Raw genomic sequence first — 24,166 nt, 5'->3', positions numbered from 1 at the left:
AAAGCCAGGCCCAAGTGTGTGGATGGAACGTGTCCAAGAGCTGCACAGCTTGCTGCACGGGGTGCAAGAGGAGGAAAAGAAGCGAAGAAGATGGAAGATTTGATGGACTTCGTGGTGAAGTATTCAGGTTGGCTAGTGCCAACCTCGGACGGCTTCGAGAGCGAGAGCGACGACGAAGAAAAAGGGAAGAAAAGGGAAGTTGAAGAGAGAGAGAAAAGATTTCTCTTTTTATTTTCCGCGAGCCGAGCTTGGGGAGATGAGATGAGAATTTGTTCGTGACCCCACCTTGCTGGGGTTTAGAGAGGTTGGGCTGTGCCAAGATTTCTCGGATAGTGGGAAAAGGTAGTTCCGGCAGGAATTCGAAGACGACGTCATTGGCTGACGAAAGCAGCTTGGCATAAAGGTACACCAAACCGTGCGCAGAAGGACCCTGGATCCAGGATCCAGTGAACAGGCACAGTATGTCCCAGAGCCCAGGCCCTGTGGTTTTAGGTGGCCGTCTTTGGAAATGCCTGACCTGAGTTACCTGAGGTTACCTAAAGTTAGTAGAGAGTAGGACAGAGGCAGAGCAACCTACGCCGTACCTAGGTTTTGGATTTCGCCGGGCTTGATCTGACAGGAACGACGGGAGCTCAGCCGGGCCGCCCAGTCCGATTCCTTCAGTTGTTTCCTCTTCTTCACTTCTATTCATCAACCTTTCAAGTTAGAATATTCATCTTCTCTTTATGCCCCATGATTCTTTGTCTTGCCAAATTGACGCCTGCGGACACCAACCAACCTACAGCACTATATAAGCCTTATTAGCCTACCATTTCCCCAGCTCAGCCCCGCTCACCCGTCAGCTGCAAACCCCAAAGCTTCGAGCCACTTGACTCGCAATAGTTGCAGTGTCTGTATCAGCTTTTGCATGATGCCGCGTCACAAGAAGAGCTCTTCGGTGAGCAGATCTCACCGCTCAACATTATCCTTATCCAAAACTGAGATCACTATACATGTCTATGATCTGCTGCCGGTAAGTGAAGTCGCTCATACTCATCTCACTAGCTTTCATGAGCATGACACTGATACGCGCGGCATGACAGCCCGGCCGATTATCGTCGGTATTATGGACAGTGGGCGCCTCACTACTCCATTCGGGTGTCGTGATCAACGGGAGGGAATACGCCTATGGTGGACATGATAAAAGAGGCCTCACAGGTGTATACTGGACAAAGCCCCGGACCGAACCGCCCGGAGGCACATTTCGATGCGAGATCCTGCACGGATTCACTCTTGCGACAGAAGACGAGATTAATGCGACTCTACAATCTGCATCTGAGGAGTTTCTGGGCACTTCATACAATCTTCTGACCAAGAATTGCAATCACTTCACCTCTTATCTTTGCAAGAGACTTACAGGACAGTCAGGGCCAGCATGGTTAAACCGTGCGGCCAGCATTGGGGTTGCGCTCCCTTGTGTCGTCCCTCGAGATTGGATTGAACCACCCGAATACGACACCAGCGAAGGTGCGCTGTTGGATGATTACGACAATTCGAACGACGACAGCTCTCATACGTTGAAGAAACCGACGGACCCCCATCTGCTCATGGAAGACAACGATAGCAACGAATATGATGAGTGGGACAGCGCAGAAGAAAGACGGCGAGGCGGCAGCGGGAAGGGTAAGCAAGCCCTCCGCGATTCCGCCGGGCGTCGTTTACCACCAGCTGAGAGGGCCATCCGATAATAGAGTATAGGTGAGGCTGCGGTGTTAAGTGGAGTTTGGCGTTTCTAGGTATCGTTTCAATGGATTAGCACGATACCAAAGACTTTATAGTCCAGGAGCAGATCATTCGTTTGGGAACTTGCAAGCAAAGCAAGCTGTGTCTTGTTCATTTGTATAGTACAGGTCGTACAGAGTATAGTACATTCACTTTCTCAACCTCCGCGGCGAAGTGATATTCTCATGTGAACATATTCCCAAAATGTGCCCAAATTCCAATTCCAATTCCAATCTAAAATTCCAGGCTTTTATAGACGTCTAGGCTTCTCACTCCTGGTACCACCAAACTTGATTCTAGTCGAGTCGGCTACACGAACAATCTTGTCTCGTAAGACCTTACCCTCGGGGCTCATCAGAACCTTCAGAGCAGCCTCTCGTCCCTGACCGAAACCTCGTAGCACAATTTCTAGTCGGTTCATCTTCATGGGCCAGCCGTTGTGGATTAATCGCTCCAGGACATACTTGGTGAGGGAGTAGGCGGAATCGAATAGGCCACGGCGAGACTTGCGGAAACCAATGTTGCCGGCAGACAGAGAGATAATTGGTTCTCGATTGGGCTTGGTGCAAGTGATGTGGGTGTTGTGCTTGTGAGAGTAGATGTGGAAGTGGTATGGCTCGAGATCGTCCTCCTTTGCCTCGGCCTGTCGACGGGTGTCTCTGGAGAGTGTGCTCGTATCGATGTTGGAAGACTTGTCAAGTGTCTGGAAGACAAGGCTTTGGGAGAGGTTGGCCATGGCATTGTTGGGGGAGGGTCTTGTCTTGGACGTCTCTGAGGGGCCGTAGATGTTCTCTAACAGCGAGGCCGTACTGGGTCGGCTGGGGGCCCTTCTGGGTTTATCATCGCGGTTCGGCTTTGTCTGGGAGAGGGAGCGAGCGATTTGAAATGACGACTTTGGGACGGTGGCTCGGGAGGATTGAAGGAGCGATTGCGCCGCGAGGCGACTTGTCAATGAGCGACTCATCTTGTTCGCATTCGCCTGGACCTGTCGTCCGTCAATTGATGATCTGCCTCTGGCAATTTTTACTCGCGGAAGTCCCCCACGGGCCGGGGCTGGTAGGGGAGTAGCTCTATTCTACCGAGGTTTTGCCGCCTCGGTGTTTGTCTTCCTTGACTTTCCGCCCCCGGACCGAGATCGCAAACCAAAATTTCGTTTGGGAATTCCACCACCTTCCACCGTCCATCTCGGCATCTCTCCAAACCCACGCCCTGCCTTTTTTTCTGGAGGGATTTGTCTCGTTGTGCTTGTTGTCGTAATAATGAACTCCCTCGCAAGAAAGACGGCCTCCTCGGAGCTCGCCTTTACACGGGCTTCTGCTCATGTCTCATCCGCTGGCAGATCTCCCGCCTACCGAAGATTAGCATCCCAGCTCTCTCAGAATGCCTCCAACAACGGTGCGAGACAACAAAGCTCAATGCTTTCCGGCTCAGTTCGATCGCCATTGAGGTCTTCTTTTGTCCCCGCCGAGCTTCGTTACTCCCCCACTTATACCGCTCAATCTCGTCTCTTCCACCTTTCCAGCCGCTTACACCAAGAGAAGCCTCAAGCTGAACAAAAACCCTCAACTGCTGCACCCACCGACGCAAAAGAGAAGAAGCCCACTGAAGCTGAAACCGAGTCTGAGGCCAAGCCCGAGGAGGAGCAATCCAAGAAGACCGAGGATGGCGAGAAGGCCGGGAAGGATGGAAAAGAAGAGGCCGAGGGTGAGGGTGAGGGCAAGGATAATGAGAAGAAGAAGGAGGATGCTCCCCCCCCTCCTCCTCATGGTGACAAGACCCCCTGGCAGGTTTTCATGGAGACCATGAACACTGAGTTCCAGAAGTCGCAAGAATGGAACGAATCGACCAAGCAGATCGCTGCGTCTGCTAATCAATTCGCTGAGAGTGAGGGTGTGCGACGTGCTCGCGAGGCTTACGAGAAGTCCACTGGTGCTGTTTCCTCGACTCTTGGAAAGGGTGCCAAGGTCACTGCTGGTGCCATTGGCAAGGGTGCTTCTTGGACTTGGGATACCTCTGTTGTCAAGGGTGTTCGTAAGGCCGCTAATGTCACGGGAGATGCTGTGGACAAGGCCACCCAGCCCATTCGAAACACAGAGGCTTACAAGAATGTCAAGAATGTCATTGACGATGGCAGCTCTTCGCGATACGGTGGCTGGGTCGAGAAGGAGGAGCGCAGGAAACGCCGAGAGGCACTTGACAAGCAGCGGGGTTACAAGGCGGCTGCGCCCATGGAAGAGGACATTAAGTGAGTATCCTTACAATCTCCCTCATCTGAATCTGGTCTAACAAGAGATAGCGCTGGCACCAGTGTTACCGTTCACAAGGACGCTGCTTGGAAGGAGGCTTGGCGAGATTTCCGCGACCAGAACAAGTATGTGCAAGGACTCTTCAGCTTGAGGGGAAAGTATGAGGAGTCTGAGAACCCCCTTGTATCGACCGCTCGAAGTATTACCGACCGCATCGGAGGCTTCTTCGCCGAGAACGAGACTGCCATGGTCATCAAGAAGTTCAGATCCATGGACCCCAACTTCCAGACAGAGCCTTTCCTCCAGGAGCTCCGAGAGTACATTCTTCCCGAGGTGCTGGACGCTTACGTCAAGGGTGACGCCGAGACACTGAAGCTGTGGCTTTCTGCCGCCCAGTACTCTGTGTACGAGGCCCTCACCAAGCAATACCTACAGGCTGGCATGAAGTCGGACGGAAAGATCCTGGACATTCGAAATGTCGACATTCTACGAGCCCGCATGCTCGATCCCGGTGAGGTTCCTGTCTTCATCATCACCTGCCGCACGCAAGAGGTTCACGTCTACCGCAATGCCAAGACGAACGAGCTCGCTGCCGGTATGGAGGACAAGGTCCAGCTGGTCACATACGCCATTGGTATCACACGAGTACCAGAAGATGTCAACAACCCTGAGACAAGGGGCTGGCGTCTGATTGAGATGCAGAAGAGTGGACGAGACTGGTACTAAAGGAAACAGTCATTTTAACGCGGCGTCAAGGGGTTGGGGATCTGCCTTTGTTGGATACCTACGAGATGAGAAGGAATCGAAGGCGAACACGGGAGCGTCGCCTAATGTGTGTTAATTACTGTAAAATATCTTCTATCATGTGAAAATATCAGGGCGGGCTCTCGACACGAAAAAAACAACACCAATACTACCACGACAACGACACAACACAACGTACAATTACCAAACAAAGCAAAACAAGCATTTTCTGGAGAATGGGTTTGGGGCTGTTAAACAGCAAAAAATGACTACTACCACGCCGCTCTGCTTGCCTCGGGACGAGGCTCTTTTTATGTATGATTATGGAGGGGAATATGGGCATTGGGCCGGGCATCATTGGTGGGAGGAAGATGGACTTATAGACATGTTCAAAAGTTGCCTTGGTTTTCAAGGTCGGTGCAATCTATTTAGGCGTACAGCCGAAACAGCTCAAACAATCATTGTTCCGTTCCTGACAAAGTGATACCCGTTTGCACGATTCAATATTGTATTACAGCGCAGTTGTATCGCCACTCATGCTCTTCGGCCGTCTCGTCTCTCCTTCAAGATCCTTCTAACTTCCATCAACTCCTTACCTAGCAAATTCTCACCCCACGAGTCTCTCGCAGCATCTGCATCTGCAGCTTTGAACCCAATGCCCCAGACTGGATCAAATGGACTGGCCTCGACAAGTTCTCTGTCGCCCGTGTCGATTAACATATCTGCTAGAGAACCATCGATGGGCCAGTGTAATGAACTTGGTTGATTTGCCCCGGGCGTGCCTCTCTTGAAACCCTCCTCTGTGATAGCCCGTGTGAACTTGAGGATGTTGCCCTTTCGGACTATGTCACGTCGATGCTTCAGCCATACTGCCTCGTCAAAGTTCTTTACCTGGCGGCCGAGAGACTTGACTTTTCGTGGATGGCCCGTTTTGAGGACCTCAAGCGCGGTGGCTTCGTCGTCGAATAGGATGGCTTTGTGATGCATCATATAACTAGGAACATGTCAACATCGACCTTGAACATTGTATCTGTAGAAGTGACGGGATTTACTGCTCTGCTGTTTTGTATGTCTTTTTCTCATCCTGATCATCCTTGAAAGGACAATAATACCATTGTGATAGGTATCCTGTTGCTGGGTCTGTCTCACGCCAGAAATATACTGGACCGGGATTTGACGTAGCCATTTTTACTGAGTAGTGATGAATGAAGATCCGAGGATTGAGATTTAGACTTGACGAGAATTTGTACATTTATGTTTTTCGTTTGGGTTGAAACTGCACGCTGTGACCGTGATTGAGGCTGTGGCTGAGTATTGGCAGTTGAGTCAGACGGGGAAGCCAAGGTTGACTTTCTTGCTGTGGCTTTTTCAAGACCGACTTGGACCAAAGCCATACAACAGCTGTAGAGAGTCGAGAAACCTAAGTTGTTGTTCTCTTTGAGGCTGAAGTGCCACGGTAGTAACAGGTACGCAACGTAAGCAAGCTGTTTAGAGTCGTGTCCTCCGTATTATATCGGTAACAATAGAGTAGAGCCAGCTTAAGCTAGATGAGAACAACTGCTTGATAGGCCCCATTGTTTAGAAGCGTATTGCTATGTGATTCGATTTGGCTTTCGGTCTGAGTCATGCACTGGATGTTGACGGGGTTTAATACTCATACTCATACTCATGGCAGAGAATGGCTAATTATCAAGCCTACAACTTGTTAGAAAGTATGAATGCGTATCCATCACGGGATGATGTACCTTGGACATAGACCTATAACCACTGATTACAACAGACTGTATAGCAAGTATATCTCTTGTAGGCTCCACATGAGCAAGCCCGGTAATAGAAGAACCATTGACATGGCCACTTGAGTTAGGTGGCCCAGAAGCCCATGTTGACCATACCATTCAACACAGGCACAAAGACTATTGGCATGCAACAGGCATTTACCATGTTTTGGATAACTCAGAGCCCGTCGTGGTCGATGCTGACATTGATGGTACAATGATATAGTGTCAACCTAGACCACCACTAACATCCAACATCGGGGGCTTGGTGTAGGGGGATCACGTTCGCTTTGCATTGTTTCGAATGCCTGCGAAAGGTCGGGGGTTCAAATCCCTCAGCCTCCAATTTTATCTTTTGTTATCATGTTGATAATTCTCCTCGAAGACTTCCTTTTGCTTGATCTCATACTACCAGATAATGGAGACCACAAAGGAAACCATCGTTTACGACCCTGGCTGTTTTCCAAGCTCTTTTCCAAGCTCTTAAACTCATACTATGAGTTGGTTATATTACAGCAGCTAAATCACCTTCTCTAGTATCGATGATGGTTACTAGAAGCTTTGAATCAAGATGAAACAGAGGCTTATAGTTACAACAAGGCTTCAATACCCAGCTCTGTTGTCTCATGAGCTTTAATTAATGCCGTTGACTTTAGAGCTTCATACTCGGCATCACGTAATTGCCGCTCATGTCAGCATCTCTCGATTGTATGGAGCTCTGGCCAAGTGATGTTTGAATATAGCAACGCAGTGAGTGCCATGAGATAGAGATAGCCCTTGGAGTCGTGACCAGAATGCTTGACCAATATCAAGGACATGAACCAGTTGCCGGAAATATTACCGGAGGCTCCGAAGCCAATCTCCGTCACAAATCGCCGCCCCGGAGCGTAAAGTGGGGGAGAACCCCAAGGAAACCACCGGGAGCTACGGGTTCTTACCTTGGCTATTGGTTCTCCAACATCACATCGAACAAACACCTTCAATCAATCTACCATCTCGGCTCAACTGGTCACTCCAGACACATCATCGCCAACCAGAGACATTGCAAAGATGGATCACGTCGAGCAACACATGGCTCAACAAGCCAGCCAAGAAAAGTATGCCATCCCCCTCTCTACCCTCTGATCTCCATCACTAACTCGTCCCAGCGCTTCCCTCTTCACACCCCTCAACCTCATCCTCCTCAGCGCCGTCCTATACACAACCTACTCCATGCTCCGCTCCTCGCCGCCCCCATCTCTCCCCCGCGACACGCCCTCAACAGTCTTCAAGACATACACCCCCCACACTCTTCTCCCCTTCAATGGCGAGGAGGATCGACCTGTCTTTCTCGCTGTGCGCGGCCGCGTTTTCGACGTTTCGCCTGGCCGTAACTTCTACGGCCCTGGTGGTCCTTACAGCAACTTTGCCGGTCGGGACGCAAGTCGCGGTCTTGCGTGTGGAAGCTTTGATGAGGACATGTTAACAAAGGACTTGGATGGTCCGCTTGATAAGCTGGAGGGACTCGATGCGGAGCAGATGGAGGCGCTCCAGGGCTGGGAGGAGAGATTCTTGGAGAAGTACAACGTTGTTGGAAAGCTGGTTTCTGTGCAGGACTATGAGTCCCAGAAGGCTTAAGAGGTCAACGACCAGAGATTCCTGAGCGACACGATCACGAAGCATATATTGGAGCAAAATCAACATGATGCAACATATCAGGGTACATGAGCGACTCGCATTCCTTCATTACTATATAACAAAGAAAAAACATCCCATCTACCCAGTCAGGGCGATCAGACACATACCCCTTCACTCTATCCCGACGAGTTGCCTTAACAAGTCCTGCCCTACCCAAGAAAGTAATAAAAGAAAAAGCGTAGAAAAGCAGGGTTCTACGTAAACCAAACTCCGTGCAATGCCTCCTGTACATTTTTGCGTGAAAGCTACGCAGTGTGTCCTGGGGTCAGAAACCAAAAACACTATGTATATCCTGTAAAAGAAAAAAACAAACAAACAATGGCGGGCTTGCCTGGACTGATATCGATATAGAAAGGGAAACAAAGAGAGGGCTTTTCTTTTCGCTGCTCAAATCATACACGTGCTTTATTGCATCTCTAAGATTGTTGCTGCTTTGCGAAGAAGCGCTGCCGTCTTGGCAACTATCGGTTTGGCGGCTTTCCAGTTTCCCTCTTCGATGTAGTCGCGAATAGCAGGGAAGATGGCTCCGTCGTTGGACCAAGCCTCTGGTCCGAAGACGACGCTCTTGAACTGTGTTCGGTTGGGAATCTAGTGATAGGGTTAGCACAAATCTCTCAGTCAGTCTCATGGGGGGGACGTACACCACCACCGATTTCAAGGTCCAGTAACGCTGTCTCAAAGTATGCCATCTTGTTGTTGTATGCAAGTCGAGAGGCACCAATATCGTTGGCTTCCCAGCCTCCGTTGCCCAAGACCTCGCGGTCCCATTCCATTTCCCACTTCTCGAACGTGGCGACGTTGTGTTGGACAAGTGTTGCGGCGTCCTTGAGCTCCTTGAATGCGTCTTTCTCGCCCTTGGGCTGGCCGTCCATTTGCTTAAGTGCCCACTTCTCGAGTTCTTTGACCCATTGGCCCAGTCTCTGTGCATACCAGCCCATATCGAACGGCATGATGGGCCGATCGGCCATGTCGAGAATGAGCAGAGCTATCACTTGTCCCATTGCACCGTGGTACTCGAAGTCGGGATCGATGAAGTTGTCCACCAATCCAACCTTGTCGTAACTTGAGTGGTGAGGGACCTGGGCCCCCCTGAAGGCCAGATCGAGTGCACTTGTTCCTGCGATATCCTGGAATGGAATGTGGTCGCCACGTCCCTCTGGCTGCTTCAGCTCGGCATGGCTCTGTTCCCAAAGGTCCTTCAATGTACTATTAGTAGAGGGATCGATAACTCGGCCCAGGGCATGAAGGAGAGACTTTCGGAACACCGGCGATCCTGAAGCATGCAGGTCTTTTCCGACGACAGCCGCCCCGAGGTTGAGGTAAGCAAAGGCATTGTCACGCAAAGCCTCTGAGTTGTGCTCGACATATTCAGTTGAGCCAATCAGGTTGTACGCAGAGGCATCCCAAGACATAAATTCGATGGTCCTCAGTGGCCTCCAGCCTCGCTGTACAAGATCTCCAAAGATTCGAGCCATCTCGATCATGACAGCTGTGCCTGAGTGGGGGTCCGTTGCACCGAAAGCCCAAGAATCTCGCTGGTTGCCGATGATGATAGACTTGGACGTCTGCTCCATACCATTAATTCGACCATAAACATTCCAGATAGTGTGTAATGAATCCTCATCTTGCTCGTTCTTCAAGCGCACAATTGGGGATTTCTCACTGCCGGTCCACCACTCGACATCTGGGACGCCGCCCTCCCACTTGTTGGGCACCTTTTCGCCATAACCCTTGAGATGCTGTAGTAGAACCTTGGCATCTCTCCAAGCGAGAGGGAGACTGGGGATACCGACAAGTCCATTGGCCTTGTCGAGTGTGATTCGCTGATCACCCTTGCTACCATAACCGGGCGACAAGGGGTCACCAATTCCCCAGTTAGTGAGACCTACGGAGCCTCTTTGAACACCATCTGAGGGCATATACAGTCCTTCAGGAGCTACAACACCCTTCTTGAAACCGTCGTCCGCAGGGTCGGAGTAGATAAGACAGCCAGCAAAGCCTGCCAGCTCGGCTGCCTTGACTTTGAGAGCCTGATTCTCCAGAGGACCACCGTTTTTCACCAACGCAATAGCTCCCGTGGCATTAAAACCTTTGCTTGCAAGATGCTTGAAATCGTCTCTTGTACCATAGTTGGCGTAAATTAGGGGTCCCTTGACATCACCCGACTTTGAGTACCCGTGGAAGGCGTACGTTTGCCGACCTGCAGTTTCGCCTCCGACCTCCTCTTCTTCTAGCTTAGCCGTCCATTTGGCCTTCTTGAGATCCTTCTCGTCCATGATCTGCACCACACGACCATCCTTGCGGGGATAGTTGAGATAAACCTGATACTCATCCATCATAACCTCATCCAGTAGTGCCCTGCTGAACATGGCCTGAACATCCAACGCGGTCGCATAATCACCCTCAGTGCCAGCAATATGGGCGTAGTTCGAAAAGTGCTGTACTGATGCGCGCATTCTCATGGGATCGACGGTACGCAGCAGATGGGCTCTAAGGTCCTCAGGATTGAAACGGAAACCACCTCCTAATCTATCTGACAAACCACCAAACATATCGCTGGCGAAGAGCAGATAGAAAAATCCCAGGATAATTGTGAGGGCCAAAATGCGTACACAAAATAAGATGACGGTTGTTTTGTCCACCTTCGGTATATTCCACCTCCTCGTTGTCTGGCTTGGCGTCTCCTCATTCTCACCCGTGGCATTCTCGGCATTGTCGGCAGCTGGCGCATCAGCTCGTTGAGGTAATTGTATGCGTAATCGTGGTAATCTCGGCCTCCAGGACCATTTCCACCGTGGTAGAGTTAGATATGACCCTATTCGCTTCCCCCACTGAGAGCCCCGGGATCGGTCGGGCTCCTCGATCTCCATCTCCTGCATCTCACGTCGAACCTGCGCGGCTTCATCGTCACTCTCGCTATCGCTGGCCCATAAACTGTCTTCATCGTCCGTCTCTACTGTTGGTGGTCGATAACCGTCGGGCCTGCGGGAGGAGCTGGCGCCACTCGAATGTTGTAGGAGGCCCTGTGATTCCGCCTCTGTTGCATTACGTTCGTTTGTTGGAGACCTCGGAGCAGGAGCCCAGTCATCTGGATCGTAATAACTACCGCTAGCCACGGCCTGATCGTAAGTGGGCGGTATAGGATCATAGAAAGGAGTCTTTTCGGAAGGCATCTTGATGGTGATTGAGCGCTAACCGCGCCCTCGGTTGTCGTATATTCAATCCGATAAGAAGCTGGTTCAGGCGTGTCACAAAGCAGTCGAGATAAACAGTGCCATTCGCTGAAGGGGATCGGATGAAAAGGAGCGGGCGAAATCGCGGTTTCGATCGATCGATACGAAGCAATTAAGTTAAGATGAGCGAGGTGCAAGCACAAAAGGAGCGTTAAGAAAGAGAGACAAGAGACAGACGCCAGAAGCGCATCGCCAAACTAACAAGACCAGGCCTGCTTTGAGCTCTGACTCGAGATGTTATTGACTGGGTAAAGAAAGGGAAGGGGGAGAAAAAGGGCTGAGATGATTAAAGTCAAAGTAATGTACCGAGTTACGTTGTTTGGCTGCAGATGTAGTACAAATCCAATACGCGGGCTACGACGGGGGGGTGATGGCGAACCTAATGGAGTGTCCACGTAAGGTAGGGGATCGAAATCCACTGTAACCATAACCCGCCGGTTAGTACGGAGTAGCAAGACAGACAGCAGGACACCTTGGTCGAGGTCTCAAGTGGCTGAGTTTGACCCGGGAGACTTGGCAAGCCTTGGCCTTTTGAAACTTTGACAAAATACCAGTAAAACCACCATTACAGGTACTATAACTATGCTATGGCTCACTGCTCTTCTTTTTGTCTGAGTACACGTGAAATGACATCCATACTAACACTATCTATCTATCTCAGAGGCATCCAAGGAGCTTACCAGGCCAGGCCAGGCCAGGCCAGTCCTTGTCTTGTCTCGGCTCTCACAATCACTCTCACTCTCCTGAATCCGCCCGTGCACGCCACCAGGATTACCCCACAAAAGCTGGGATAAGGAGACAGCCTAACTCGGACAGGGAGGTGATGTGCGTATCATCGCTTTACTTCTGGGCTCGAGGTAAAGTTAGGGACGTGTCAGCTAATTTGTTCAGCCGTAATTCGAGATAAAGAATGCATAACTTGTATAGTAAGCCCGAAAATAGCCAGAGCCTCATCCTGTCTAAAGGTTACATAGCCTGCTTACGGATAGTTACTCTGTATGTATATCTCTTGATCAGGGGTTGATGGCCCCAAAACTCTCGCTGTCGCAGGAGACTTAGCTTGGCTTCACCGCGCATACCATCAATTTTTGGGCAAAGTTTACATATATACAACTAGTGGACCTGCGGCCTCCTCGATTCATGCCTGCAGGCTAAACATTATCTATCGCTATGCCGCTCAATCACCATCTCTTTCCTTCAGTCACCAATGAATTACACCTCAGTTCGGTGTCAGAACGACTCCCTCATATTGTCGACTTCGGATGTTCTCCAATGTCTGATGGAAGTGCCGGCGGCTGTTCTCAACTGAAGCAGAATCTTGTTGGTTGCCGGCCAGATTAGAGTGGATGAGTTCAATGAGACCATTGAGGTACTTGGTTGTGACCTGCTCGAGTTAGCAATTGCCCCAACAGTTCCAGGACCGAGACTCACTGATTCGTTTTGTTGGTCAAAGTAATACACATAGCGGTCCAGAATCTCAACAAAGAGTTCAATCGATGTGGCCGTCTCCATGCAGGAATCGGCAACACGAAGGGCACGCTGAAGACATTCGAGTACTCGCTTACCATCACGGTAAAGCTATGCAAGTCAGCTAGGGTCCTTCGTATATGGGTTGATACATACCTCTGTCTCTTCCGACTCGCCATTCGACACCATCGGAGTCGCCCACCACAAGTGACTCGCCAGATACACAGCGCGGCATTGATCAGGCTTGCGTAGCAGTTTGCTGCCGTGCTGTGCGCACTTGGTGATGAGAGTGTCGTAATTCTCCTTTCCAAAGTTGCGTGTCTGGTGAAGAGCAGTAGCAATCACACAGACAGCCTGGAACTGAGCCTTCGAATCCGAAACAGCCTCCTCATACACTGTGAAGGCTTGCGCAAAGAATTCATATGCAACCTCTTCAAACCCGGTCAGATCGGCTGTTTGACCAGCAGAGGCAAAGAGACGCAGCGCCATCTCTGCAGCCCCAGAGCCGTTAACACGGGTGTACAACGTGCTGAGCGCCGAGTGCATGAACTTGAACAGAGCATTACTCTGTGTCTCCCAGTTGTCGTCAAAGTGCTCACGCTGCTTGAACTTTCGCGCCAACTTCATGCATGCTGTGATAAGAGGTGGCGTCGTCGTGCGAATACGCTCGTTTCCTTCCGAGTACGCCTTTCTTGTCATTTGGAGAAGCTTGAACTGAGTATCATTGTCCTCGGCCTGCAGCAAGTGCACGATCCTGGCGAGCCATCCCTGCTCCTCCATCGTCTCGTCTGTCTCCACGGGACGTCTTTGGGTAACACCTGGGTATCCTTGAGGCGCCTGGGAACCTTCCTTGATGAGGACCTTGAGTACCTCCAACACGTTCTCGAGCTGTTCTGTAGTCGAGATTTTGGTCTGGTTTTTGAGCAAAGTGCGAGCGACGCCACCAGCAACGGCTCGGCGGGTAGGGTATGATTGCGACTGGAAGAGAGGAACGTAGGTAGGAAGAGACAAAGCAGTGAAAGTGGAAACATATCGGTTAAGGGGCGCCTGAAGAAGAGCAAGCAGGCTCTGCTGAGCAGGAGGCGAGTGAAGGTCGGCATTGTTGATATTCTCTCGAACCTTGGTAGTTGCGTAAGCCAGGATCTGGTCAACGTAGTCCAGTCTGTCGGGATAAATGTTAAGCGCAAGGTTGCAAAGTGACACCAGGAGTGCAATAATGTCTTGCACAGGGAGATGCTGAGCCTCCACCAGGTTCTTGACCTGGGCGAAGAAAACCTCGTAAAGCTGCACGGTGTCTGTGATTGACCCTTGACCGTTCACAGCGGTGGTTTCCGTATCAGCAACTGAAGGTGTAGACTCGGCGAGTGTGCTAGAGTCGTCGTTGCTGCTCTCACCAGCAGTTTCCTCTGGAGTCTCATCGGTGGCCTTGGCTATAGACTCCTCGCCCTCGGGTGCACTGTCGGCATCGGCGGATTCGGCATCTTCAGTAGACTCACCCGCTTTACCATCAGCTTCAGATTGCTTAGACTCTGAAGGTGTGGTTGTTGATGCTTCTTTTTGAAGGTTTACCTTCTCCAACAGTTTTGCCAGTGCATCCGCCTCAATTTGAGCTCTGTCGTCCGACTTGTCCTCCGGCCCATCGCGTTCAGCATATTCAGACAATCGATCCATTAGACCAATTACAATGGCCTTGACGTTGACATGGGGGTTGAGGCGTGAAACGGCACCGAGGAATTGGTCCAAGGTGTGCAGGTGAAATTCGTCCGGGAAAACTTGCGTAATCACCTCAAGGAGATACTCTTGGGCGAGAACGTCCCGGCATTGAACCACCTGCTCTAGCAGCGGTGCTAGAATACTAGACTTGTACGTTTCAAGATCAACAAGCTGGCTCAGGCGTACAATATTGCTGCCAACCAGTAGCTGCAGTTCCTTTCGCTCCCGAATTCGCTGCTCGCGCTCTCTCGAGTGGCCTTGGTGTTGTAGACGAACCCATAGCTTATTCATCTCGACGAAATTTGTAAGCACGAAGTTGATGGAATCGCTAATGTTGCCTTCAGGACCGTCACTCTCAGTAGTTGGCAGGTAGTCCCTCGCTTGGCCAGACAGGTAATATCGGAGGAAGAGACCACGAATAGGATGCTGAACGCCTCTGCTCATGTCCATCATGTCCTTCATGAGCTCCTTGACAGGCGCATCTTCGATGGCCATGTAGGCGGTTCCCACAGTAATCATAAGATACAATCGTGGAACGATGTTGCCTGCATACTGGACGAGCTCGTATAGGTCGGCCAGGTGGTTGACAGGGTGATTTTCGCGAAGATGGACAGATAAGTATCGCAGGGCGTCGAACACTGACATGTACAGCTCGTAGTATTGCTTGGGTCCAAGACTGCTTGTGCGAAGCTCAGAAACCAGAGTCGAGCTGCCAGAGTCAGCGATTGCCATTCAGGGGACCGAGCTATCTATCGCGGCAATCATATACATACCAGCACTTGAGCGCATCCATTAGCTTTCCAGGAGTATCGAGACATTTGCGCATAAGGGACGTCTGCTGTCGCACGGCAACGAGAGCATCTTCAAGCAGACGAGCCTGGTCCTCGGGGGGAGCTGGCGTGGCCATCTTGTCGGGCTGTGACGGCGGGGTAGCTCGGAGTAGGTCAAGACAAGCCAAACCCCTAGCAATTCACTAGAATGCGACTGTGATAGACGCAATGGTGAAGGAGATGGCAGCGGGAGACGGAGGATGCGCGGAGCTGTCGGGTTGTCGTCGATAGGTTGCGCCGCATACAAGGCGCAGAACGAACGGAAGCGATGACGATACGGGGGGAGGCTGAGATAATGGATTGGATGGATGGGTTGAGGTGGGCCTAAGCTCCGCTGGAAGACAGCGGATAATGGCGCTGTACCAGTTCGTCTTTAGGCGGCAGGGGCTCTAGGTCCGTCCCAGTCCCAGCCACCGGAACGGACTCAGTTCTGGAAAAGGAAGATACCTCACACGGCGCAGGGACTCATCACGTGGTGTCAGGGAGTAAGTCGTTCCTGCGTCTGAGATTGTGGATGAGATATTTCCAATGATAACTGAAGATGTTCAACTCTATCAATTCACGTAAACCCAATTGCTTCATTCTATCGTCGGGCGTTCAGTCTTCGTCATGTTCAATTGTGTTTCATCAACAACATGTCCAAACTAACCAATGCCAATCATACTTAGTTATGGTTAAATAAACTTCAATAACTCCTTGCAGTGCAACATGATTTCTCAACTGCGACAGCTCCTCAACGCCTTACTTCATATGCTCAATGCATCTTTCAATTTTCCAAACTCGTCAGACACCCGTTCCTCTCACATTTTCTGGACCGGCCGAACACTCCAGCACCACAATACTGTGGTTGTCCAACTCGCGCAGGAATCCCCAGATCATCGCGAAGAAAGTCCACCAACGACGTTTCAATCGAAGATGAAAATGCGGCGAGGACCAGCATCATGTTCGACTCAGGATGAGGCAAGTTGTGAATATCAGCAACAATGACGACGTCCTTGATCGTTTTTATCGTTGCCAGTTCCCTCGCCCATTTCAAGCTTTCATGACGAGTTGTATATAGCAGCCGAAAGTCAGATACCGTCAAGCTCTGCGGGCCGTCCCATGGCCCTCGTGGACGAGCGCCCTCAATGACAAGTGTCAACTTATCCAAGCTTTGCAAACTTCGTAGCGAACGACACACAGAAGACCAGTCATATGAATCTGGTTCCATCACATTTGTTGGACTGCGCTTGTAGAGGCTGATCTCCCGGACTAAGTCTCTAGTGCGTGGCGTCTTATCAGTGAGGAAGGGCACCAAGGCCTCAAGGTCTTCTCCAAAGTGGAAAGCATGCTTTGTGTACAGGTAATGAGAGGCTTCCTCTCGGATTTTCCTGTTGATCTGCATAACTGCAGTGTGCATCGATCGGCGGGGATGAGGGTCGGCGCAATATGTCGTTTTGTATGACTTCTTTGCGATAGTTCGCTCCATTATATGATATGCTGACCGTTGGGTCTTCGAACGGCGCGCCTCGTATTCACGTTTCGACTGATTTCGAATTGAAATATCTTTGGTCCCGCCGTTATCGAGAAGATAGTCGTATATCAGCATGCGAATCTCGGGCGGGATTCGCAAGAGCATAGGTTCTTCTGCCATGATGGTTGAATTGCGTAGCAGTGTTTGAAAGAAGGCGGGAAGAGTGGAAGTGATTTTGCAATGCCTTTCAACCGAGGAATTCTTTTTTGAAGAACGCCGATGACTCGGTTATGTGAGTTTTGGTGATTGTACTTGTCGATGGTGGTGTCGACGAGTCACTACACGGTGACGGGCAATGACGGATAACGCGAGGGATCTCACGTCAGAAGCCGCTTCTTGCAATACCCACAGAGATAACAAAGACAGGACGATGCTATCGTGCAGCGGCAGCGCGACAACTACCTTATTTATGTCTGCAAAACTGATGAGCAAATCCAAGGGGTCCGTCCATCAAGGTGCCCACTCCCCGGACCTTGACGACTCAACTTTGGGGCCAAGGTCGGCTTTGTCAAACCAATAAGTTCATAGGTACAAATCCAAGACCATTGAGCCAAATCTCAACGCAGATTCGAAGTGACTCAAGCCCGGTCACCTTGCCGTCGGTGTGGCAGCCTTCCCCGTCCTTGCTCTCCGACCACCTCGTTTTCGTGGGGTAGTTCTTGATAAGGCAATCTGCTGTGTAGGACAAGGTGCCCCCCTACCCCCCAACCATACTCATTGGTTCAACCGCTAGCTGAAGTACAACTCCTTCAGCTTCTTGTAATAGGTGCTACCAATTTTGAAGCCATTGACGATTCTTGCATAGAATTGCAGAGATTCAGCCATCCACTAACATAGAGAGTGGAGTGTAAGACTCTTCAAATAAGAGGACGGTCCGTTGTCTTGCGGACTGTGGCCCAAGAGATCGCATCGACCCCCACCACTCACACGCGCATCGCGGGCCCAGAACTGTGAATGACGGGATTAACTAAAGAAGCACTTTTCCCAACCTTTTTACAAGCTGAATCGCGTACAGATGCAAGTCCAACAGAGGGACAGGTTCCAAGAAACACCAAAACTTTACCGCCTTGTTGACGCACGTGATCTAACGCTTGTACCTGAGAGACGTTTCTTTGTCATTGAGTTCAGCTAGCCACAGGATCGTCCATAAAGAACGACAATGATCTCATAGTCACTAGACTATCAACCTCTTTGTGGTCATGCACTTTCCAATGAGCACGGCGATGTCATATTTCCCGAACATAATTCGCTCGACAATCTCGTCTAGGGAGCTACTTGACTGACACTGAGCTAAACGTGCCTGTGTAGTCTACAGTTCTTTAGAATACGTCGTGGTTCCAACCATAGAATCACGCACTGGGTTACAAGTCTCTCATGCCGTTCTCTATTCTAGAGGCAGTTACCCGACCATCTTCCGTCGATGTTGCACCGCGAAACGATAATTTAACTTATCATGGAGCAAATACCGAGTCATGCAAGTTGGGCTAAGGATGCTGGCAAATGTGCTTCTTGTTGCGATAATGGGCCATTGACTTGGCGAACCGAAAAAGTTCGTGATAGTCGGGATGGCCACTCTTGTTGGGGTGGACCATCCAATGCAACTATTATAGCGCCATCTACTCCGTACATTGAAGATAATGATGAGGGTGCACATCCGTTAACACCTTCAGAGACCTTGGGGGTTGATCCGACCGACTCGGGCCTTGGGGCCGCCGGATTATTCTCAGGGGGGCTCATTGTCAACTAGAGTCGAAGGTGATATGACGCTTGCGAGTTGCTGGGATGTCTCTTGAGAATCTCATTCGAAATAATGAAGATGTCAATGTATAAATCGTCTTTTCTTCCAGAAGCTCACATAGAAGTCTCGGGGATTGCGATCCTTGCTAGCGTTGCATATCTTACGTCTTTGTTATCCGCTGAAACACCATACATGCGCTGCTGACATCTTAATAAGCATACTTTTTGTTTTACACACGACCTTTGTCTTAGAACCATACAGTGCCCTTCTCTCAGGACTCATCTGAGCTTTCCGTATTTGAGGGGTTAACCATCTGAAATATGGCGAACCAGTTCTTTTTCCGCGACGCTTCTGCATCATTCAATGATGCTCAGTTCATCGCTGATGCAATGGACTCGACTATCCCCCATCTTGTTGCGGCGGGAAACGCTGGCCAATGGGGAACTGAGCCTCTTTCTAGAAAGGAATCATTCACGCAGAAAATGTATGATGCTGTCTCAAAGTCGGAGCAGTTCTGTAGAACGGGAACTGGTGATCCCGAGAGAATATTTATTGCCGAGGTTGAAGACAAACAGACAGACTCTGAATCCACTGCAAACGGAAACCTTTACCGTCGTGTGGACGAGAATGGAAAATCCTTTGTGTCTGTTGGCTTCGTCAAGATTGTTGAAAAACAGTTCGTGGGCTATCTGAAAGAGTCCGAGACTTTGAAAGCCCAGGTTGAACCTGCGTTGAATAAGGGCAAGTTTATCTTCCTCCAATACCTCGTCACTGATCACCGAGTTGGTGATAGACGTCGCGGAGCTGGGGCTGCTCTCCTTCAGAAAGTCAAGGATTATACTCTTGAGCGTGGTTGGAAGACGATCTGGCTTGATTGCTGGGATGGGGGTAATGGGCAATTGGTGCAGTATGTTCCCAGAACGATACCCTCGACTCGGGTCATTTCTAATGATTACAGGTACTACATTGATCAAGGATTTCATATCATGGGGAGCTTTAGGGATGATGATGACGATGGATCTCCATGAAATGGCAAACTTTTTCGCATGGACTTGCCCTAGAAACTGCTACCGAAGCAAGCGCCGTGTCACCGATACTGCTATCTCTGTGTACATTCACTTCTCCGGAGGAGCTGTATCAGCGAAGCAGCCAAAGAAGGGGTCCCGCCCTCCAACGACCCCGGCCTCAACAGCCAATTTCCTCAACTCTTGATTCTCCTCCTTACTCAGCGTCACCTTTGCTGCTCCCACGTTCTCTTCGAGATACTTGATGTTCTTCGTGCCAGGAATGACAAACATGTTGGGGCTCTGCTCCAAGATCCAAGCCAGGACCAGCTGCGAGGATGTAAATCCCTTCTTCTTGGCCAACTCATTGAACTGGTCCACAATCTTCAAGTTCTTTTTGAAGTTGTCACCCTGGAACCGCGTAAGGTTTCTTCGGGTATCTGTCTCTTCGAAGTCTTCGACAGAGCGGAAACGGCCAGTCAAGATACCGCGACCAAGGGGTGAGTAGGCAAACACCGCCACGTCTAGCTCTTCGCAAGCCTTGAGAAGGTTTGTTCCTGAAGCCCCTTCGATGTCGAGTGTCCAGGGGTTGTACTCGACTTGTACTGCTGAGATGGGATGGATGGCGTGGGCTCGGCGGAGAGTGGTAGACGAGATCTCTGAGAGGCCCAAGTACTTGACCTTTCCCTCACTATGTGTGTGTGAGTCCTGCTTGGCTTATTTCTGGGTGGAATGACTTACTCGACCAATTGCTTCATGGCTTCCACAGTCTTCTCAATAGGCACATCCTCTTTTGCACGATGCATGTAGTACAGATCAATGTGCTCAACACCAAGCCTCTTCAAGCTGCTCTCAATACTCTTCCTCACATGCTCAGGCGACGAATCAGTAACGATCCCTTTCTCACCCCCCTTCAGCCCAAATTTGGTCGCAAGGAAGATATCCTGACGCCGTTCGGGGTGAAGCTTGAACCATTTGCCTATGACATCTTCACTGTCGCCGTAGATGTCAGCTGTGTCCCAATTGGTACAGCCAAGTTCCCATGCACGTTCGAGGAGTTTGAGGCGTTCTTCATCAGATCTGGGGATATTAGTGAGATTCAGCAATTGGAGATGTGATTCGTACGTGGCTGCTCCGTATCCGACGCTGATTCCCATAAGACCAAGACCAATAGATGGGATCTTGGGGCCACCCTTGGTGAGCTGTCGAAGAGGGAGTTGGGCTGGAGGAGCCATGATGTAGTCGACTTCTCAGAAATGGAGTTTGAGCAGTTGGGGGAGATGTTGGTTGGATGCAAGTGGCCTGGTGTTTAATTTACCAAAGAGATATGTTCATGAAGACAGAGAAACTCTCTTCCTTTTATACATTTCCAACGCCTCCCCATCATTATATTGACTCGTCCTATCCTAGTCCAGGTTACGACCTTATTTCCTGTGTCCTTCTTTCATATTCGTTAGATCAATGTATGGAACGGGGTTAGCTTTGCGCGGACATCTTCTCATCCCCACACTTGCGGCCGAACGACTGCTTGTCTCCGAAACTCTAAGGCATCTTGCATGAATGACTAAGAACAGCCTCGGTCTCGGGCAATATTTGTTCACCGCGAGATTCGTATGAGTGTAAGTCTGCCAATCAATAGAAACTAAGTCAAACGGGAACAGAGAATCTTGAATTCAGATCAAGGTATCGAAAACCACAAAAACGCTGTATTACACTAGTCCCTCTATTTTGTCTTGCGCCTCGCCTTGAATGTCTTGAGCGGATCCCGCTTCCTTGATCCAACCTTAAATCCGCGACCCTTCTTACCCTTACCCTTATGACCCTTGCGATCTTTCCTGAGTCCCACAAAGCCAATGTCGTTTTTCAAGGCCTGTTTACCATCTTTGGGTAGGAGATACTCTGGGATATGCTTCAGGTGAGCTTGTTGTCTAGCAGTTCGAAGTTCACCGTCGTGGCGAAGATGGGCGAGTTCCGTAGGGTTCTCCTCGAAATACCTGGACCATTGTTAGGTGAGTTTTGATATGGTGAGTTATTATATAAATATCCTTACCGCTTCAGCTTCTCACTCTTCAACAGCTCCTGTCGCAGCTCTCTTGTTCGGGCCTCTCGGATAGAAACCTTGGTGACCGCACGTAGAGCATCGTTCATTCGGTACCGGAAAGGGTCCACTTGCTTCATGTTGAAGTTGTAAGGCTTCACCTCTTTTCCTCGCTTGGCTTGCTGCCTGATGATCTTGGCCATCACCTTCTCGTCATTCTCTGAAGTTGGTGTGGACGTAGGCATGTGCTTTCGGTATAGGTCTTTGGGGACAACGAATGATAGGGCCATGCCAGTCTGTCCCGCTCGCGCTGTACGTCCTATTCTATGTGTGTAGGCTGATGCTGTCGTGGGGAGATCGAAGTTAATGACTGCGGAAACCTTCTTGAAATCGACACCTATAAGTGTTGTTAGTGTAAGTCCGGTGCTTGGGTAACTCCCTGTCATATAAATGACAGCGCTGGGCAAACATACCTCTTGATACACCGTACTCTTTATCAGCGCCCCTGGACTTCTTGGCCTTCTTCTTTGGTCGCTTTGCTTCCGTCTCCGCATCATCTCCGTCGCCCTGCTTCTCGGCATCCTCAGTCTCGCCTTCAACAGGTTCCGCATCATCTCCCATCATCTCATTCTTCTCATCAGCGGCAATGATGATATCGTAAACGTGTTTGTTGAACTCCTCCACAACATGAACTCGCGAGTTTAGGGGAAGTTCGGAGTTCAAAATACAGCTTCGAATGCCGAACTGCTCAAAAAAGAGCTTGAGGCGGTAGCATCGGTCAATGTCGCTCACAAAGATAATACACTTGCCCTTAATCAACTTAAGCTTAAAGATGACATAGGCGAGAAGGAACTTTTCATCTTCACCACACCTAGTAATGCGTTAGCAACTAGGCTCTTACATCTGTGTATCAGTAAAACGTACTTGGCCACAAATTGGGTGATACCCTCGCCTTCAGCCTCCTTCTCCTTGAGATCCAACAATGTGGGGTCACGCCGGAAGATCCCCTTGAGTGTGTCGACCTCATCTGTAAGAGTAGCGCTCATCATCATGACCTGAACACCCTTGGGAACCGATCGTGACAAGTTCTCCAGATCCTCACTGTAACCGTAGGAAAGAACAAGATCGGCTTCGTCCAAGATAAGATGTGTGAGTTTGTCGATCGAGAGTGCTGAAGAGTTGACGTTGTGCCAGGCAGTCGCAGGGGTTGAGATGACGATGTCGGGGGAGTTTGAGAGAAGGGCGCGCTGCACGGCATTGGAGACCTTGTCGGTTAACTTGACTGTGCTGATGTCCTTTGCGCAGAAGGAAGCAAATTGTTCGATGGCCTTGAAGACCTGGTCGGCGAGCTCGCGGGTCGGGACGAGGATTAGGGCGGTTGCGAAAGCTGTAGAGTCGGTCTAAGCACATGCCTGTTAGCAGGATCTTCAGGGATAGGATATCTCGAGAATCAATCGGGGTGGCATACAGCTTTGCGCTTCAGAATGCTAGATAGCAAAGGCAAAACATAAGCTGCCGTCTTTCCAGAGCCACAATCGGCCTTGGCCAAGACGTCTTGTCCATTGAGAGCCAAAGGGATCGCCTTCCTCTGCACTAAAGTCGGCTTTGCAAACTTCTGCTGAGCGATGGCTTGTAGCAGTCTAGGATCGAGACCGAGATCGACGAAGGAAGTCTCATCCTCCTGCTTCTGCGCAGGCTTCGTAGGCTTTTCAACTTCGATAGTAGCAGGCTTTTCGTCAGTAACGACTTCTTCTGTTTGATCGCGCTTTCTTTTCGATAAGGACCCCATCATGAAAGTCGGTTGCTGTGCGGTGTTGGTGTTGGTGTTGGTGAATGTCGAAGAAAGATGGCGATTTCTCAACCCAGAGATATTCTTTCGCTGCTGGGTAACTTTTCCTCCAAATTTCAAGCGGGCTGAGGGGCAGCTACCCGGCAGACGGCTAGTTGATTGGCTGATCAGCTCTTGAGCTAGCCTTTTTAGGCTTAGCCTGAGAAGTTGAAGAAAATCGTTCAGAATTCGAACTTTTTTTCTGCTTATCGTGCTTATCAATACATGCACCTCGAAACTTTGCCTAACCTTATTTGGCTGGGAATAGCTTCACGTTGCTGTTTCATTCATGCTCCTCAAGGTATCGAAATCCTACAAACTGGAGGCACATGACTCCAAAGGTCTAATCCCTGCACCTCGTATTTTTTACTGGTTTCTTATCCCAAAGCCCTTGCACAGGTAGGTACCAGCGACAGAGGCATTGACAACGTCAGCCAACATCATTACATATCAAAGTCGACTTCACTACGATCATATAGCAGAGGAAGACGGAGTCAGGCTTGATCATCAATAACAAGTATATTCATCATTCGCTCAGTTCATTATATCCCGTGTCCCAAAATTCCAGGCTAACAGAGTCCCAAAGAAAACATCATCTA

The 24,166-nt window shown here is 50.1% G+C and overlaps 11 protein-coding genes and 1 non-coding gene across 12 annotated transcripts; 5 read left to right on the top strand and 7 right to left on the bottom strand.

Moving 5' to 3' along the window:
- Positions 1 to 910: 910 nt before the first annotated feature.
- Positions 911 to 1,727, top strand: J7337_005458 (uncharacterized protein; the record flags this gene model as incomplete). Its single annotated transcript, XM_044823136.1, has 2 exons — positions 911 to 1,012; positions 1,083 to 1,727. The coding sequence occupies 2 exons, from the start codon at positions 911 to 913 to the stop codon at positions 1,725 to 1,727; spliced, it is 747 nt and encodes a 248-aa protein (XP_044681627.1).
- A 284-nt stretch (positions 1,728 to 2,011) lies between these two features.
- On the bottom strand, positions 2,012 to 2,725 carry J7337_005457 (uncharacterized protein; the record flags this gene model as incomplete). Its single annotated transcript, XM_044823135.1, has 1 exon — positions 2,012 to 2,725. One exon carries the CDS (start codon positions 2,723 to 2,725, stop codon positions 2,012 to 2,014), a length of 714 nt encoding a protein of 237 aa, XP_044681626.1.
- A 295-nt stretch (positions 2,726 to 3,020) lies between these two features.
- Positions 3,021 to 4,733, top strand: J7337_005456 (uncharacterized protein; the record flags this gene model as incomplete). The annotated part of the gene is made up of 2 exons (XM_044823134.1): positions 3,021 to 4,006; positions 4,058 to 4,733. The coding sequence occupies 2 exons, from the start codon at positions 3,021 to 3,023 to the stop codon at positions 4,731 to 4,733; spliced, it is 1,662 nt and encodes a 553-aa protein (XP_044681625.1).
- A 552-nt stretch (positions 4,734 to 5,285) lies between these two features.
- On the bottom strand, positions 5,286 to 5,937 carry J7337_005455 (uncharacterized protein; the record flags this gene model as incomplete). Its single annotated transcript, XM_044823133.1, has 2 exons — positions 5,286 to 5,745; positions 5,804 to 5,937. 2 exons carry the CDS (start codon positions 5,935 to 5,937, stop codon positions 5,286 to 5,288), a joined length of 594 nt encoding a protein of 197 aa, XP_044681624.1.
- An 848-nt stretch (positions 5,938 to 6,785) lies between these two features.
- J7337_005454 lies at positions 6,786 to 6,871 on the top strand. Its single transcript has one exon. It is a non-coding gene; the product is annotated as a tRNA-Ala (tRNA).
- Positions 6,872 to 7,576: 705 nt separating this feature from the next.
- Positions 7,577 to 8,143, top strand: J7337_005453 (uncharacterized protein; the record flags this gene model as incomplete). The annotated part of the gene is made up of 2 exons (XM_044823132.1): positions 7,577 to 7,623; positions 7,675 to 8,143. The coding sequence occupies 2 exons, from the start codon at positions 7,577 to 7,579 to the stop codon at positions 8,141 to 8,143; spliced, it is 516 nt and encodes a 171-aa protein (XP_044681623.1).
- A 465-nt stretch (positions 8,144 to 8,608) lies between these two features.
- J7337_005452 (uncharacterized protein) lies at positions 8,609 to 11,376 on the bottom strand (the record flags this gene model as incomplete). Its single annotated transcript, XM_044823131.1, has 2 exons — positions 8,609 to 8,791; positions 8,845 to 11,376. The coding sequence occupies 2 exons, from the start codon at positions 11,374 to 11,376 to the stop codon at positions 8,609 to 8,611; spliced, it is 2,715 nt and encodes a 904-aa protein (XP_044681622.1).
- A 1,279-nt stretch (positions 11,377 to 12,655) lies between these two features.
- J7337_005451 (uncharacterized protein) lies at positions 12,656 to 15,523 on the bottom strand (the record flags this gene model as incomplete). The annotated part of the gene is made up of 4 exons (XM_044823130.1): positions 12,656 to 12,820; positions 12,868 to 13,014; positions 13,060 to 15,325; positions 15,390 to 15,523. The coding sequence occupies 4 exons, from the start codon at positions 15,521 to 15,523 to the stop codon at positions 12,656 to 12,658; spliced, it is 2,712 nt and encodes a 903-aa protein (XP_044681621.1).
- A 689-nt stretch (positions 15,524 to 16,212) lies between these two features.
- On the bottom strand, positions 16,213 to 17,079 carry J7337_005450 (uncharacterized protein; the record flags this gene model as incomplete). Its single annotated transcript, XM_044823129.1, has 2 exons — positions 16,213 to 16,440; positions 16,525 to 17,079. The coding sequence occupies 2 exons, from the start codon at positions 17,077 to 17,079 to the stop codon at positions 16,213 to 16,215; spliced, it is 783 nt and encodes a 260-aa protein (XP_044681620.1).
- Positions 17,080 to 19,017: 1,938 nt separating this feature from the next.
- J7337_005449 (uncharacterized protein) lies at positions 19,018 to 19,725 on the top strand (the record flags this gene model as incomplete). The annotated part of the gene is made up of 2 exons (XM_044823128.1): positions 19,018 to 19,604; positions 19,656 to 19,725. 2 exons carry the CDS (start codon positions 19,018 to 19,020, stop codon positions 19,723 to 19,725), a joined length of 657 nt encoding a protein of 218 aa, XP_044681619.1.
- An 87-nt stretch (positions 19,726 to 19,812) lies between these two features.
- On the bottom strand, positions 19,813 to 20,936 carry J7337_005448 (uncharacterized protein; the record flags this gene model as incomplete). Its single annotated transcript, XM_044823127.1, has 3 exons — positions 19,813 to 20,392; positions 20,443 to 20,781; positions 20,827 to 20,936. The coding sequence occupies 3 exons, from the start codon at positions 20,934 to 20,936 to the stop codon at positions 19,813 to 19,815; spliced, it is 1,029 nt and encodes a 342-aa protein (XP_044681618.1).
- Positions 20,937 to 21,424: 488 nt separating this feature from the next.
- DBP9 (ATP-dependent DNA/RNA helicase) lies at positions 21,425 to 23,528 on the bottom strand (the record flags this gene model as incomplete). Its single annotated transcript, XM_044823126.1, has 5 exons — positions 21,425 to 21,695; positions 21,752 to 22,136; positions 22,213 to 22,610; positions 22,664 to 23,139; positions 23,208 to 23,528. 5 exons carry the CDS (start codon positions 23,526 to 23,528, stop codon positions 21,425 to 21,427), a joined length of 1,851 nt encoding a protein of 616 aa, XP_044681617.1.
- Between the last annotated feature and the right edge of the window lie 638 nt (positions 23,529 to 24,166).

The sequence above is a fragment of the Fusarium musae genome, chromosome 4, assembly GCF_019915245.1.
Source record: "Fusarium musae strain F31 chromosome 4, whole genome shotgun sequence".
NCBI classification, from domain to species: domain Eukaryota; kingdom Fungi; phylum Ascomycota; class Sordariomycetes; order Hypocreales; family Nectriaceae; genus Fusarium; species Fusarium musae.
This window is presented reverse-complemented; position numbering and strand designations above follow the sequence as displayed.